This window comes from Podarcis liolepis (genome assembly GCF_965112155.1).
Source record: "Podarcis liolepis genome assembly, chromosome: 2".
In the NCBI taxonomy this organism is placed as follows: Eukaryota; Metazoa; Chordata; class Lepidosauria; order Squamata; family Lacertidae; genus Podarcis; species Podarcis liolepis.
This window is the reverse complement of record NC_139555.1, coordinates 72248332-72264890: the sequence shown is the minus strand read 5'-3', so window position 1 is coordinate 72264890 and position 16559 is coordinate 72248332. Positions and strand designations below refer to the sequence as shown.

General features: G+C 43.6%; 1 protein-coding gene across 4 annotated transcripts in view; it reads left to right on the top strand.

Annotated features, from left to right (window-relative positions):
- The window catches only part of CACNA2D2 (calcium voltage-gated channel auxiliary subunit alpha2delta 2), a 543624-nt gene that overhangs the window by 423536 nt on the left and 103529 nt on the right, over positions 1 to 16559 (top strand). For all 4 annotated transcript variants that reach the window (XM_083488666.1, XM_083488665.1, XM_083488664.1 and 1 more), the window contains 2 exons: positions 9591 to 9641; positions 9913 to 10012. In XM_083488666.1, the coding sequence (XP_083344792.1) occupies positions 9591 to 9641; positions 9913 to 10012 (151 nt within the window). The remainder of the gene's footprint in view (positions 1 to 9590; positions 9642 to 9912; positions 10013 to 16559) is intronic.

Genomic DNA, 16559 nt, shown 5'->3' with positions numbered 1-16559 from the left:
TCAAACATTTCCTAGAGCATTCGCATGATGAAGGAGTTGCTTGCTGCCACCCCCACCCCCCTTCATCTTCGTTAAGCAGTATGAGCCAGGCCTCCACACAAACTGCCTGATCATGCAGAAGCCCTGCTAATGGAATTTCTCTCCTTCAGAAAAATGAAGGAAAGAAATCATGCAAAGGTGGTGCGGAGGTTTCCATGCAATCAGGCAGCTGCATGAAGGCCATACATTGTCTCAGGGGTGCTATTCTTCTACCATGAAAGCAGCCCAGGTTACATGCGTCCTTTGGGGGCTACGTCAAAAACCTTGGGCAGCGTTTGCTTCTATGATTCCAGATGAATTCCCACATGGTCTGTGGCACTGCAGTCTGGTCCCAGAAGGGGACAAACAGAGGGAAGGCATGGTGGGGAGGTCTGTTTCATATACCAGTGTGCATGAAGAGAGTGCAATGTGTTTCTTTGCCGCACATGAAGCATAAAGCCCCGCATCACACCGAAAGAAAATATAATCACTCCCAATTAGATAACATTAGTAATTGGGATTAGCAATCAAAGGCTGTCCATTTGCAAGCAATTCCCAGTAATGCTGAGTAATTGACAGTAATTAAGCACTAATTAATTCATGCTGGGACTGATCCTGTTTGAGCCAGCCAGTGCCACCAAATCTCCCTCTAGCTTCTTTGAAGGAGGGATCAGGCTCTGTGTAGACATCGGAGGAAACATCAGCCAGTTATGTCTCAAGCTTTACTTATAATTTAACAGCGTAATGAATTTTTAACACAGCTAAGTGGAGTTTTCCTTACCCTAACCCTCCTCTAATGCACTCATATTAGATAAGAAGTAAATGAGGTAATTTTAATCTGTGTTAAGTATTTTAACTTTTGTATGTTTTAAAGGAGGGTTATAAATTTTTCTTGATTTTACTGTCTTTTTGTAAACCGCTTTGAGGTTTTCTACAGTCAAGCAGTATAGAAATGTTATGAAATTAATAATAATAATAATAATAATAATAATAATAATAATAATAATAATAATAAATGAACTATTGATGGTCAGTGCTCAGGCAACTGTAGTTCCTAGGAAATAAATAACACATAGTAATAGACAGCAGTAAGCACTGCAAGGGTGGGTACCACCTGTCCCTCAAAACTACTCTTCTCCCTTGCTTCTAGCATTTCTGAATATTCATTTTTGAATATTCATGACACTGACACTTCCAAATATTAGGAGGAAGTCCATTTGTCCTCCTCCTCCCTCTTTGCAAAGATGAAGACATGTGGAAATGTGGCCCTGTGTGTGTCACCAATGCTCAGCATGCGGTCACAAAGATGCACATCTTCATAAGGTGGTACCACTCTAAAGGAAGTCTCTTCAGCTCAGGTGTGGCAACTCACCCACCTGCCCTGTTGGCAGTATGGGATTAGCCAGTCACTCCATTAGAAACTGAGCAGATTTGGGAGGGGGCTTCTAAGAATTGGCTATAAGATAGCCTTGTTTTCACATAGTCCATATTATATGAATGGTGTAAATAAACTTTATTTGAGTTAATTGACTTTACCAGTGGTCATAACTGTCAGGTGTTGAAAGTAACTAAGTTGGTAAGTTAGGCTACTGTCAGGCTTCAGGAAATTGGCTTCCTCCCCCATGGCAGTAAACAAAGGATCAAACGAAAGTAACATCTTACCAGTTAGAATCTTTAATAATCACAGTGAGAGAACAAAGAACACATCTCCTGGAATGGCGGTGCTCTCAATTAAGGGTCACTCCCCCCTCCGTCCCTATTAATCTACGTCACTCCTACATTTTGTAATCTGAAACCTCTGCGCTTTCTATTCTGATACTTTCTGAGCTCTCCATGACTTTGGAAAAGGGGGGTGAATACTATCCAGAGACAGTGAATCTGTTAACTCTCTCTCTTCTAGTGTTTCTTTTGCTAGCTGTTCCCTTTCCAGTATTTCTCAGCTTCTGCTTTCTGAACTATGCCCTTCTGCAAACCACTGTTCCAAATCTATACTGTCCTCCTGCTCCTGGGAAGATTCAGGATCAGGATCAAGAGGAGGGGGTGACTCCCACTATTCTTTCTCAGTGCAGCCCTCCTCAGCATGGTCCCTGACAGCTAGCCTGGTGAACACCCTGAGATGTCCAGTGGATTCAGGGTAATGTTCCAACCTACATCTCATTGCTGCCAAGTTGAAGAGAATGGGCTCAGCCACACTTTCCATGCCTAAAAAGCACAGCTCCAAGCGGTTTTTCGCTTGACGTGCACTTTCTAGGTATGGGTCGGGGTGGTTTTCCCTTTGACCCACTCCTTTCCTGGGGAAAACCCACTCTTTAGTGCTAAATTGGAGCAGACGTCAATCTGGATAAAACCTAAATTGCCATTTGCTCCAACTGACAGCTAAAGAGAGAATATTTAAGTATTGCTAGTATCTAGTGGTATCTATAGGGACGCAGGTGGCGCTGTGGGTAAAAGCCTCAGCCCCTAGGGCTTGCCAATCGAAAGGTCGGCGGTTCGAATCCCTGCGGCGGGGTGCGCTCCCGTCGTTCGGTCCCAGCGCCTGCCAACCTAGCAGTTCGAAAGCACCCCCGGGTGCAAGTAGATAAATAGGGACCGCTTACAAGCGGGAAGGTAAACAGCGTTTCCGTGTGCGGCTCTGGCTCGCCAGAGCAGCGATGTCACGCTGGCCACGTGACCCGGAAGTGTCTTCGGACAGCGCTGGCCCCCGGCCTCTTGAGTGAGATGGGCGCACAACCCTAGAGTCTGGCAAGACTGGCCCGTACGGGCAAGGGTACCTTTACCTTTACCTTTACCTTTAGTATCTAGTGGTACCAACCAAACTATATTTTTTCCCATATGGCAAATAGTAGATTCAGGAATGATTTAGATCAGAAAACTGACACTTGGTCCCCCAGTGCAGCTTCCCTGATCAACTCAGGCTCCTGCCAGTTGCTTTAGACTAAGGAAGAAACACTGGAGATCTTACAGATTGCTCAATCCCTTGTCTAGTCTGACACTCAGTGTAGCTTTGAGTATGTTCCACATATTTTAGGAGGAATTCAACTAGTGAGTCTTATCCCCCTCCCCCAAACTGGCTAAACATCAAGTCAGTAGAACCCCTGAAAAAGTACTGGGGGCAAGGAGAGTGGGGACCATTCCATCTAGAACACTGAAATGCTTGTCCTGATGGAATGATCGCCTTAGCGTGATGTCAAAATCCTCCCCTGGACTTTCTGTGCACACATTGCTTTTTGCATGTTGTGTGCCATTTCTGGCTGGGTTTTTTCCTCCGTCTCCATGCATTTCTGCACTCTGATGGAGAGTGCTCTAAAGGAAGGTAACTCAGCTTGGCAGGCTAGCAGTACTACTGTATGCTTCTCGGTCCCTGAGCAACTTTCCAGAGGGTGTCTTCTGTCACGTAAAAACGAGGAAGCTGTAAAAAGAGGGATGAGCTGAGTGTAAGAGCGAACCAGAGAGTGTGAAAAAGAATACACATTCTTGGACTGTCAGTTACTTTTGAGCATCAAAAGGAAAAATGTGTCCCCTAGAGCCACCGTTCCTGATTGTCACCCCACTCCACTGAATTTGCACACATTCACCCCTTATTACCCTGAGGAAGTGGTTAAGCTGGGGAGCATGTTACAGGATTCAGCTGAAAGAAAATCTACCAGACAGGCTACAACGTGTGTGGAAACTGGAGCAGCCTTTTAAATGGAGCTCAGTAGAATGATGGTCCCACGTTGTTCTTCGGAGCAGAAATCAGGCCACATTGTTAGCATGTGGAAAAGATATATACTAATAACTTGGCTAACAGGTGGCCATGCTGCTGTATTCTCCTCATCCTGCTTCCTATTAATCTTCCCAATCCCATCCACCTTTATTGGTTCCTTAGGGCCTGCTCATGGCGTTCCATTATTATACTAACTCTTCTTACTATCACCCAGTCACGGCTCTAGTTTTGAGGTGGCCCTCAGCAAAGCGCCTTCAGGTGGGTGCCCAGTCTGGTGGCAGCAGTGAGAGACATCCATTTTGGAAAAACGTGAGTGTGAGGTTATGCTGGAAAAACACAGTAAAATTGAATAGTGAGGGAGTGAGAATCAAGAACTATTTTCTGAGTAAGCTGATTCCCCTATAGTTAATTCCCCTATAGTTAAAAATAATAGCTAATTTTTATTTTGTTCATGACATTTCACAACAGAACTGTTCACAGTTAATTCCCCTATAGTTAAAAATAATAGCTAATTTTTATTTTGTTCATGACATTTCACAACAGAACTGTTCACAATACGTTGTCCTCACCACAGAAATGCACACACACACCCCATAAAACCCCAGGTAAGTTCCTAAATAGTTTACACTTTTATATACAGTGGTACCTCAGGTTAAGTACTTAATTCGTTCCGGAAGTCCATTCTTAACCTGAAACTGTTCTTAACCTGAAGCACCACTTTAGCTAATGGGGCCTCCCACTGCCACCACACGATTTCTGTTCTTATCCTGAAGCAAAGTTCTTAACCCAAGGTAATATTTCTGGGTTAGCGGAGTCTATAACCTGAAGCTTATGTAACCTGAAGCGTATGTAACCCGAGGTACCACTGTATAGATAAAGCCCAGAACATGTATGTGCATAGGGCTCCCGTTCACACAACAGCTTTTTCCACATAGTTTGCCATCATAGATAGCTTAGGCAAGGGGTTCTCAACCTTTTTATGGCCCAGTGGACATGGATAGAAATCTAAGAAACTAGATTGGGGACCACCAATTTCACAGTAGAAAAACTGTTCATGCTCAGAACCACCCCAAAAAACAGGGCAAACACCTACAAACACACACACCAAAGAAACCCAACTAAAACACAGCAGGCAACACTTTGTCACCAACATCGAAAGACCATGTTGAGTGTCAAAGGGTTAATGCCATGGTACCCTCTGGGGACCCCAGGGTTAGACTGAGAAACTAATTACTGGTGCAAAGTGGGTCAGTGAGACTCTTGGTAGAACGAGGGGTTGAACTCAGGTCTCTCATGTTTGTATGTGTATTCTTTTCCATATTTTCACATGACATAACAAAATGGAAAAAAGGTCAAAACAAACAAGGAAAACCATAACATATAGCCAGATTTAATGTACACTGTTTTAAAAATGGATGTCATTTTAAAAGATTTTATTTGCTGTTTACAAAGGAAGGTGCTCTTTTCTCCTACCAATTGCTAAAAATATCCTAATCAGGTTTGGCCTTTGAAAGCATCAGGGGTTGGGGGAATAAAATCATAACATATACGCCTGTGTCAGCACAATCACCGCTACTAAAAAGGGATTGTGATTATGGAAGAGTTTTGCATTTAGAACTCGTTAAGCTGACACAGTGTTGAGTGGCAGTCAGGTCACTATCAGTGTCTTTGGAGAGCTGCGCCAAAAATACCCTCTCACTTTCATAGGCCCAGGTGCAGGTCACTAAAGGTGGGGTAGGGAAAGCATTCTCTGTATTTTTCAGAGGGGGCAGGAGGAAACAATGACATTTTCAGAAAGGTGAAGTGCTTCACTTGAAAAGCGACAACAGAGGTTTCCCCTCTCCTTCCTTCCTTCCTTCCTTCCTTCCTTCCTTCCTTCCTTCTTTTTTTTTCACTTTTGCTTTTCTTTTTTGCTGTAGCAGAGTTTGCAGCACTGTTTCCCACAATACTTCCTCTGAATGATGTTACATCATGACCGAATGCCATTTTGGTACGTTGTTTTGGGGGAGCAGATGTTTCCCCTGCAACACCACACCAGAAATGACACCACATTGCAACACGGGGGTTTGTTTATGTAATTATTAATTTGAAACAGCTCTTCATTCATTGCCATAGCAGGTTACAATTTAAAACAAATATGTCATGCAGTACTCAAGGACAGATAGTTTTGACCAGCCAGCTAAAATAAACATGAAGACCAGACCCTCCAAGTGACCCCATTTTCCAGGGACTGTCCCTGATTTGATATTTTTCTGCCTCCAAAAAGTACGTTCCTACCCCACCAACACCAATTCACCTCTCACGACTCCCCTCAAAGTTCCACGAAGAAAAGCTTTTGAGGAATTTGTTATTGTTGTTTAGTCGTTTAGTCGTGTCCGACTCTTCGTGACCCCATGGATCAGAGCACGCCAGGCACTCCTGTCTTCCACTGCCTCCCACAGTTTGGTCAAACTCATGCTGGTATCTTTGAGAACACTGTCCAACCATCTCGTCCTCTGTTGTCCCCTTCACCTTGTCTTTCCCAACACCAGGGTCTTTTCCAGGGAGTCTTCTCTTCTTATGAGGTGGCCAAAGTATTGGAGCCTCAGCTTCAGGATCTGTCCTTCCAGTGAGCACTCAGGGCTAATTTCCTTAAGAATGGATGTGTTTGATCTTCTTGTAATCCATGGGACTCTCAAGAGTCTCCTCCAGCACCATAATTCAAAAGCATCAATTCTTCGGCGATCAGCCTTCTTTATGGTCCAACTCTCACTTTGGCTCAATCTCCACTTCCCTTCTTCTCCTTTGCTTGCTTTATCTGGTTCATATATGTTCTTTATTTGTGTGTCTGTAATTATTAAAACATTGGTTATAACAATATCCACTTACATTAACCATATTGAATGCTCTGCCCTCATAGCTCATGCCTCACCCTGCTCTAGAAATTTGTGGTCAGAATACATTGCTTTTCCCTCTCTCTCTCTCTCTCTGCTCAACTTCTTGGGATAAAGCTTGGGGGCCATTAATGAAATCCCCAAAGCCCATCTCTGATTCAGCCAAATCTTCTGCCTCAGATGCCCGTGGCTATATATGCCAGCAGGCTAAAATGTACAGAACTGCTTCTGAAGCCCTCCTTGCTTCACAACCAGTTGAATGGGCCTTGAATGGGCTTCTCTTCAGCCAGAAGAATGGCCATAGAACAACACTCTTCTTCTAACTGGTGCCTTGTATTTAGAATGTAAGAAGACCCTGCTGGATCCAGCCAATGGCCCAGCACCTTGTTCTCACAGTGGTCAACCAGCTGTCTATGGGAAACCCTCAAACAGAACGTGGACGCAAGAACACTCTCCCCTCCTGTGGTTTCCAGCAGCTGGTATTCAGAACCATGCTGCCTCTGACAGTAAATGCAGACCATAGTAGCCTCTGATAACCTCATTCTCCTCTTTGCCTATTCCTATTTTAAAGGCATCCATGTTGGTGGCTCTCCTGGTGCATTGTGGAGTGAATTCCATAGTTTAATTATGCACTTCATGGAGGGGTACTTCGTGCTAGAACATGCCTGCATACTTTGTTCCCCACCAAGCTGAACACAGCTGACCAGCTATGTCAATGCATCGGAGACTCTGTAAACCTTCTGTTTTTGATGCTTGATTGTAGGTACAAAGAGGGGGGCTGCCATGCACCCAGCAGGCCACATAATATATTGTTCATGGGCTGCCTTTAGCTTGGCAGGTCACAAGTTGTGCAAGCCTGATTAGAATCAGTGCAGCATACTACATTCTGATTTCAATTGCCAGGATGAAGTTCTGGAAGTACTAGGATGATGAACCCAGTATCCATTTCTGCATAATTTGCTCACATGCTGTATGCTGGTCTTAATAGGTGTGCCATGTTAAAGATTGCCCTTGTTGAAGCAAAATGCTTCCCCTCCCTTTTCCTTCATTTCTGCGAATTTCCTGAATGCAGACTGCAGACTGCCAGGGCATTGAATGCAGGAGGTTACCATGGGAGTGGCTTATTGCATAAAAGGAGTGGGGAGAGGCATGGACATGGGGGTAAAGGTGGAAACAGGGCTGCAGAATACAAGAAAGATATGGTTTCAGGTAAGGGGTTGGGAAGGTGAAAAGCAAGCTTAGTACTTGTATCGGGTAGTTAGGGGAAGTTTGAGGGAGTTAATGTGGGGGGAATTGCAAAGGGGTTGGTAGGCAGAGCAAGCAGGCGTGCAGTCCCTAGTAAACCTATATTTCCTTTCTCTCTACAGTGGTACCTCGGGTTAAGTACTTCATTCGTTCTGGAGGTCCATTTTTAACCTGAAACTGTTCTTAACCTGAAGCACCACTTTAGCTAATGGGGCCTCCTGCTGCTGCTGCGCCGCCGGAGCACGATTTATGTTCTCATCCTGAAGCAAAGTACTTAACCTGAGGTACTATTTCTGGGTTAGCGGAGTCTGTAACCTGAAGCATATGTAACCTGAAGTGTATGTAACCTGAGGTACCACTGTACTAACATTAGATGTACTTCAATAGTGCATTTCTTTTTGTCATCTCTGAAGAATCTGAATGTTTCGTGATGGAAAACAAAGCCTGTAGTTTAATAATCTCACAGACGCTTTATTGTACATTATGTATAACTTTGATTTCACAGTAATATTTTATAGATGTAGAGAACATGTCAATCTCTGACCACAAAAAACCCCAGCAAGTACATTTATTGAATTAACTTCACAGGTATTATAGAAAATGTGTGTTTCGGAGTTATAGCTGATAGATTGTTATTAAAAGAAATACATGGATATCTGCCAAATGTTAACATAGCAATTAAATGATCAAATCATTTTTACATTATGTGTGGGGTTTTTTTCAAATGCCACAGGCTTTACCTGTGACTGAACTATACTCATGGTTACATAATAAGAAAAATATTCATTTATTAAGTACAGTATTTAAATGTTTACAAAATTGCTTAATAGCTAACACAGCAACAACATTGGGTGGATTTCTGCTTTATATCACTCTGTTCGTCCAAAGAACAAAAGTAGTCTCAGCTTTAACCTTCATGTCCAGATTTATTCCATAAAAGAAAACTAGATTTTGTAAGACTTTTCATCTCAAGACCAAGAAAAGCAGTAGTGGCTGGTGGGATGGAGCCAACCTTTCAGTTCCAGAACTGCTGAAGCCTACCTGGATGGGCCTGGGGCAGGGCAGGTTATAAGAAGAGCCTTCTGGATGAGGCCAGTGGCCTATCTGGTCCAGCATCCTGTTTTCACAGTGGCCAACTGACAAACAGGACCTGAACACAAGAGCGTTCTCTCTCTCTTTCTCTCTCTCTCCCTCCCCTCCCCCCGCCCAGCACCTGGTATCTAGAAGCATTACTGCCTCTGGCCATGAAGACAGCGCATAGCTGTCACTGCTTCCACCAATGCACAGGGAGCTCACCTGTTAAGATTAGGCAATTTATGGATTGGGTGGCATCCTGCAAGGTGGCTAATCTAAAACAGAAAAAGAATTTCTGACATCCTTGTGGTACACCAGACAGTGAAGATGGTCGGGGGAAGGCTAAGCCTAAACCAAGCAGGGCGAGGGCCTGAAGCCGGTTTGGTGCTGTTTCTTTTCCTAGGAAGTTCTAGGCTAAGGCCACTTGTTCCTTTCGCAGAGTTGTTCCAAGTCATGTTGGTGCGTGAGGCAGAAATCCTAGTGGTAAATATTGAATAATAAACGAAAGAACACTGGTAGCTAACTTACCTTTAACCATATGCCAAAACTGGCCCCCTGGATGTGCTGCCTCAGCCTGCCACATGGCGTGCCTGCCATTTTTGTGGTGCTCTGTGGGATCATCAAGGCTGTTGGATGCCCGGTTCTCACTTTATCTGTGTCTTTCCTTAATGCAGGTACATTCAAGGCGCCTCATCCCCAAAGGACATGGTGATCATCGTGGATGTGTGAGTGTCTTTCCTCAAAATCAGCCACTTTCAGTGGCATTTGTACTTGCTCAGTCCAAAGGCCATGATTTGTCCTATAATTCTATGTCTTACTGTAAAGTCTGCTACACTTCAAAGACATGTGGGAGTCCGGGGGTTGTCATGGGGCCCAGCTCAGAAACCAGGGAAGGGTTCTTCAAAATGGGAGGGCAGTGGATTTTAATTGTTTTAAAATGTTTTCCCCTGTTGTCATAAAGTGGCGGCATGAGCTGTTTCTTCCTTTTATTGACAGGAGTGGCAGCGTTAGTGGCCTGACACTGAAACTGATGAAGACGTCAGTCCATGACATGCTCAACACTCTCTCAGATGACGACTATGTCAATGTGGCTTCAGTGAGTGTCTTATTTGTGGTTGGCAGAACAAGAGGCAGGTGGTGGAGGTAGAATGAAAGATGTAGGAAATGAAAGTGGTGAAGGCTTATGTGGCTTCATGGCACCTAATATCCCCCATGGATATCAGTGGTGATGCACACACACATCCCTCTAGCATATATACCTCTATGCTCCCAGTTGTTTCAGTTCCAGTCAGTGGTCTTTAGGATAAAGATGAAAAATTAGGAAGAAACAATTACTATTTTTGAAAGGAAAATGCATGTAAAGTAAGAGCCTTTGCAGATCTGCATCCTGTGATCCAAGACTGGTTTTCATGATGTAGAATCTATTATATTTAGGAACAAAATTCCAGTCTGTACCCTCACTTGAGGATAGCTTAGACCTGTAAAAATCAGATTCCGCACCTAATTCAGTCCTTGGGGACTTTGTTGTGTGCACACTCTATTAGTTATGTCTCGTAGTATATATTGTTGTTTAGGAAAGAGATAAATCGAGTGGCACTAATTATATTGTAGCCTTTCTTTCTTGCTAACCAGCACACCATAATTGTTATGCAGATAGATCTGCGGTATAGACAACTAACCTCAGTGCTCCTCTGTGCTATGAGACAGTGGATTGCTGAGCTACTAAATAACTGTAACGGAGATGAGAGCTGTGTGTACAAATCTATAAGGTATCGTTACATGGTAATTTCTATGTACCATAGTTTAAGTGCCCTCTAATTGCAGTCTTATTTCCTCACTGCAAAAGAACCGAGTGCATGGGTCCGTTGTCGTTGTGAAGGTGCTACATGATAATCAGTGAGTAAGTTGCTTTGCCATTGCTACAGGACACCATTATGCCAAATAATTGGCATGGGGGTGTCAGGACACATGTAACTGAGTGAGAGAGGCTGGCGTAGGTATCAACTCACTCTCTCCTTCTCTTCTTCTTACTTAGAAAGAGACAGAAGGGTCTACTTCTGCCACATCCTTGGCATGTTGTCCATGTGTCATCTTCCATCTCCTTTAGTGATCAGGACTAGGTTCAAAGTTGTCCAACACTTCTTGATATCCTTATGGCCACAAGGCAATATGCATATCTGTCCTGAGGGCTGGAGGGTATTGTCCAGTGACATTCTAATTTGATTGCCAAATCTATTGAAAGATTGACTATGGCTGCCTGGCCTGCAGACTTGCACTTTAGTATTGCCTTAGGGAACTATCAGGTAGACATTCTGTCCCAGATCTTTAGCCCAGTGATTCATAGAACTCAACTACATTGCCATGTAAGGAAGACAGCTTTTGAGTTATTTTGGACTGAGGAATGTTTGCTACCACATCCTGTCAAGATAGTTGGTCCAATTAAATGTGTAATCAGAACCTTTTTGTTATATTTTCCTTGCTTCCCTGATCTGATAGAAACCGGGGCATAATATGAACCTAATCCAAGCATTCTTAAACATTTGATAGAACTAAAGCAAAAGTTCTACATAGAAATAATCTAATGCACAGAGTTATTATTATTATTATTATTATTATTATTATTATTATTATTATCATCATCATCATCATCATCATCATCGTCATCATCGTCATCATCATCCTATAAGTGGCTGAGAATCTACTGCTTTTCCTAGACAGAGTGTTTCATTAATTAATTTTCCTTTGTATTAGTAATGAGCACCGTTTTGAATAATCTGAATATGCATGGTACTTGCTCAAGACTTTTTAAAGCCAGTTTCATCATAGGCAAGTGTGATGGTGCTGGGCAAGGGGCAGGTAAGAGTGGAATGACAGCCACTCAGAAGAAAGTGTATCACCAGTAAGTGAACTGCATAATGAGCAAAGCTGTTCTCCAGGGTTTATATGGAGTTTTCAATCCATGTTCTTGCACTTACCAGCCTCCAGGAGTTAAACAACAGGTTCTCTAGGAAATGAGTTCTGAAAGCATCTCAAAACAAAATGCCACATCAGCCCTGTGAAAACAAGTGTGCTCTTTATTCTGCTGTATTTATTGCTTTGTATAATGGGAAAGAAGAGGGAAACGCCCGTCAGAGGCGTTGGCCTCTGCCTCATGCAGCTCCTGCAGCCCAATTTACCATTTCTGTCACCTTTCCTTTTCCTGCACTCCCGACTGCTCTGTGCCTTTGATCGATTGCAAATGACAAAACACACCTGCAAGAAATAAATTACATCCTTCCACTGCCATTTCCCCCATGCCAGCTTTGATGGACTATTCTGTTTGCATGAGGTGTTTATTGTGGGGGGCAGGTTGGTGGTGAGGGGAAGGAAAGCTTTGGCAAAGAGGCATACAGCCACAGAAGACCAGTTAACTTTGGAGACCATGTTTCTCAGTGGGCCTGAGCTGTAGCAAGCTTAGACTAAACACAGGTAAGATTCTTTGGGGTTTTTAAGCATGCAAGATGATGCATGAAATAGGCATCATTAGCAGAGCTGGGCTCCTTTCAGAGTGATATATTTTTAGGTACAAGTAATGATATTGCAATATAGTCCTTCAGTATATTAGTATATTTAAGCAATCCAGAGTAGTTAGTGAACATGTGGGTTGTTGTGGGTTTTTTTGCTGTACAGCTAATAAAGCATATTCTGTTCAGTGTCTTAAGGAATAGCACCAAAATTCACACTTCCTTCCATGGACTTAAATGCCTCAAGAAATCCACACAGGTTTCTATTCTCTCACCTTTGCCTTGCTAAGGCCCTTGATGACCCTTGATCACTTGCCCATTGCCTTGCTAAGGCCCTTGATCACTTGCCCATGATATATACCAGGTTCAATGATACAAGGAGAATCACTGTTGTGCATAGTGGATAGAGAATTTGTCTAGGCCAGCTGGGCTAAGCCATGAAGTAGAACCCTGAAGGATCAGACCAAAGGCTTATCGAGTCCAGAAGCCTGTTACCACAGTGGCCAACCAAATGCCTATGGCAAGCCTGCGAGCAGGACATAAGCACAAAACCCCTCTCTCCCCTTGTGATTCCCAAGGAATCTTCTGGTGAGTACAGCCCCTTATCTGGCAGCCTCACTCTACCCAACCATATTTCCATCCCTCACCTAAGACTGAGGCCATATGGGTGAGGCGTTTACACACCCATAAGGCAGTCTGTTTCCATTATCCTTCCCAGGCCAGGAAAATGGAGGCAAAGTTCAGTCTTCCCTATCTGCTCTGCCAAAGTGGCATAGAGAGGTAATACTATAATCAGCTGTCAAATTGCATCACATCAACTGCTCAAATGCTTCCAGAATAAAACCTCAAACCTCAGGGGGACAGATAGAAGGAACACAAGGCCTGCTGCACGCATGAGTGAAAAGTCTTGAGGCAGGCTGGGCAGAAGGGTCAGGGACATTAAGCACAGAGAGGCTCGAACATTATTCATAATGTGTCTTGGGGAGGATAGAAGCATAGGAAACTGCCTTGTGTCCAGGTTAAGGCCATTGGTCCACCCAGCTCAGTATTGTCTACATTGACTGTCAATGGCTCTCTAGGGCTTCAGATGGGAGTCTTTCCCAGCTCTACCAGAAGATGCCAGGAACTGAACCAGTGACTTTTTGCATTCAAAGCATGTGCTCTACCTCCGAAGTTTGCCGTTTCCCTTCTGAAGGTGTATACCTGATCTAGAAGTGAGGCATACTCCATCTCTCCGCCAAAAGTCTTCTAGACAGCTTGCATGGAAAACTAAAACTATTCAAGAACAAAATACAAACCAAGGCAAGCCTAGAATCAACAATAGAAATGGCATTAGCATTAATAATGGGTAAACATACCACAAACTGCCAAAGAGTGTACAGAAGCTTATCTCTTATGTGGTTAAGCACCACAGCGCTGAAACTGGATAGAAGCTTCTGTCCTATCTTAGCGCTGTGAAATTTAGAACTAAGATTGGAGCTGAGCGATTGCATATCTTTGATCTTGGGCATTAGTGCTTACTCAGGAGATAACCAGATCCCTGGGCATTATAGAACATCAGGTGACTGACAGGTGGTTGTGGTTTGCTCAAAATGGCCTCAGGACAAATACAGGGACCTGGTGGGCCTAATTAGACCCATTGGCCACAGAAGTTCCCTACTACTGTTTTAAGAGTTTTAAAGCTGCCAGCTTTCCCAGCAGCTCCATTGATTGCATCACAAGCTGAGCTCTGACTGTCGTCATACTTCCTTCCCAGGTGCCCCCCCCCCATCAAATGCACCATGGGGAAGGAAGCATTTTGGCAGCCAGAATGCCACTCTTTTTGTTTCCCCAAAGCCACAGGCAGAGCCAGAAGCTTTAAACCATTAAATCATTCAAATAAAGAACATTTTGAGGACATCATGTTCAGCAGCATGGTTAGTGGCCTGTTCCCCTCTCTGGTATTTTGATTCCCAACCACCCTTTGAAATTGTAGACCCTGATTCAGGATGGGTTAAAATACCTCTGAAACCCATTTTTTTTTTGGGGGGGGAGTCCATAGCCCTAGTAATAATAATAATAAGAGTTTGGATTTGATATCCCGTTTTATCTCTACCTGAAGGAGTCTCAAAGCGGCTAACATTCTCCTTTCCCTTCCTCCCCCACAACAAACACTCTGTGAGGTGAGTGGGGCTGAGAGACTTCAAAGAAGTGTGACTGGCCCAAAGTCACCCAGCAGCTGCATGTGGAGGAGCGGAGACGCGAACCCGGTTCCCCAGATTACGAGACTACCACTCTTAACCACTACACCACACTGGCTCTCCTGCTACTTCTATCCTTATCCATAATGCTGTGCTAGTGAGACCCTGTGGGGCTGCTGGGAGCCCTTCTCATCAGGAGACAAGGGCTCCTGAGGTAGCAAGTGGAATGGTTGATGCTTGCGTGTCTCCCTTTCAAATGCTAAAGAAATAGCTGCTGTGTTGTAAAAATGCCTGGAACTCACTCTCTCTTCCCGCAAGGTGTGAAGCCATCCTAGAATTCGATATAACCCACTACATTCTGCCCAACTAAAATAAAAAAATATATTTTTAGAGTTTTCAGGGACATGTGGAAGTCCTGCAAGGGGAAGAGCCTTTGGGAAAAAAACCAAAAAGAAAATAATTACAGAAATACAACATGTATTTGCTGTAAAGATCAGACAAATGCCCCCCAAATGGCTTGTGAAGATCTTGCAATCTGGTTATGAATCAGTATTATCATTAATGCATTTGGCCAGTTAGATTTCAAGATAGATGCCTGGGGGGAAATATTCTCTTCCTCACTCATAAGACCATTTTGTTAAACTGTTGGCAGCTGTTGTGTCGGAAAAGGTGGGCACATAACTCCTATCTTCCTCACTTCTGCATGCCCGAGAGAGCCATTGCTGGATTGCTGCCATCATTGTTATTGATTGGTTTATCTTGCACCAGGGACGGGGTGTGCTGGGCTTTAAACAGGCAGGTAAAATTGGCAATATTTAGATAAGGGAAAAAGGAGACAGAAGACAAGAGGAACAGACTGTGACATGGTGAGGGGCTTATCATCAATTCCAGGGCTCCTCCCTTTTAAATTGATTGTTAGGACTGTGTTGAGAACATATTCATTTGTTGGAAAAGTATCATAGAATAATAGAGTGGGAAGGATCCTGAGGAATCCTCAGGAAGGGGCCCTGACTAGAGTCCAACCCCCTGCAAGGCAGGAATCTCCGCTAAAGCATCCATGACAGATGGCCATCCAACCTCTGCTTAAAAACTTCAAATGAAGGAGAGTCCACCACCACCTGAAAGTATCCATTCCACTGTGAGAATCTACTTTCTTGTAACTTGAATCCACTGGAGAAAACATCTTCCACCTGACAGCCCTTTAGATATTTGGAGGTGGCTATCATAGTAGGCTCATACTGTACATTTCATACGATATATACGATATACGATATCTTTATTGTCATTGTCCCTTGCAGAACAATGAAATTGAAAACTACATAAAACTACTACAAAACTACATAAAACTACTGCAAAACTACATAAAACTACTACAAAACTACATAAAACATTCAAAAACCCCTAAAAACTCTAAAACCCCATTTTAAAATACACTATACTACAGAGACCCCTTATGCTGCGTTTAGAACCAGAATTGCATTAGCGTAGAAACTGTTTTTCAGGCGGCTAGTCCTGGCCTTTATAACCCTTTATAACAGGAGTCATTTGTTGAAAGTTCTCTGTGCTTAATTTTCAGGAAAAAGCTTTTAGTTGTGTAAGGCCTTGTTTTGTTTCTCTTTTGGGCTAACTAATAAAGGAGTTGGATGGAATTCTGGAAGAAAGAGCAGGAGACCTTTGGGCATGTGCGGATGGCAGAGTTGGAGGAATAGGTGCCAGAGGCAGTGACATATCCAGATGCACGGACAGAGAAATTTGGGTGGGATGGAGAGTCTGTGAAGGGCTTTTAAAACCACAGCCAAAGAGTTGAGAATGAATAGGTAGCCAGCGCAAGAATTGAAAGAGGGCTGTCACAAGAACTGAGAACTGAGAAAGATGAATGACTGTGGCAGCTAAGGTGCAACAACAGAAGGCCGGGGAAAAGAAGGTTGCGGTTAATAGGGTGGGAGGTGATTAGAGCATG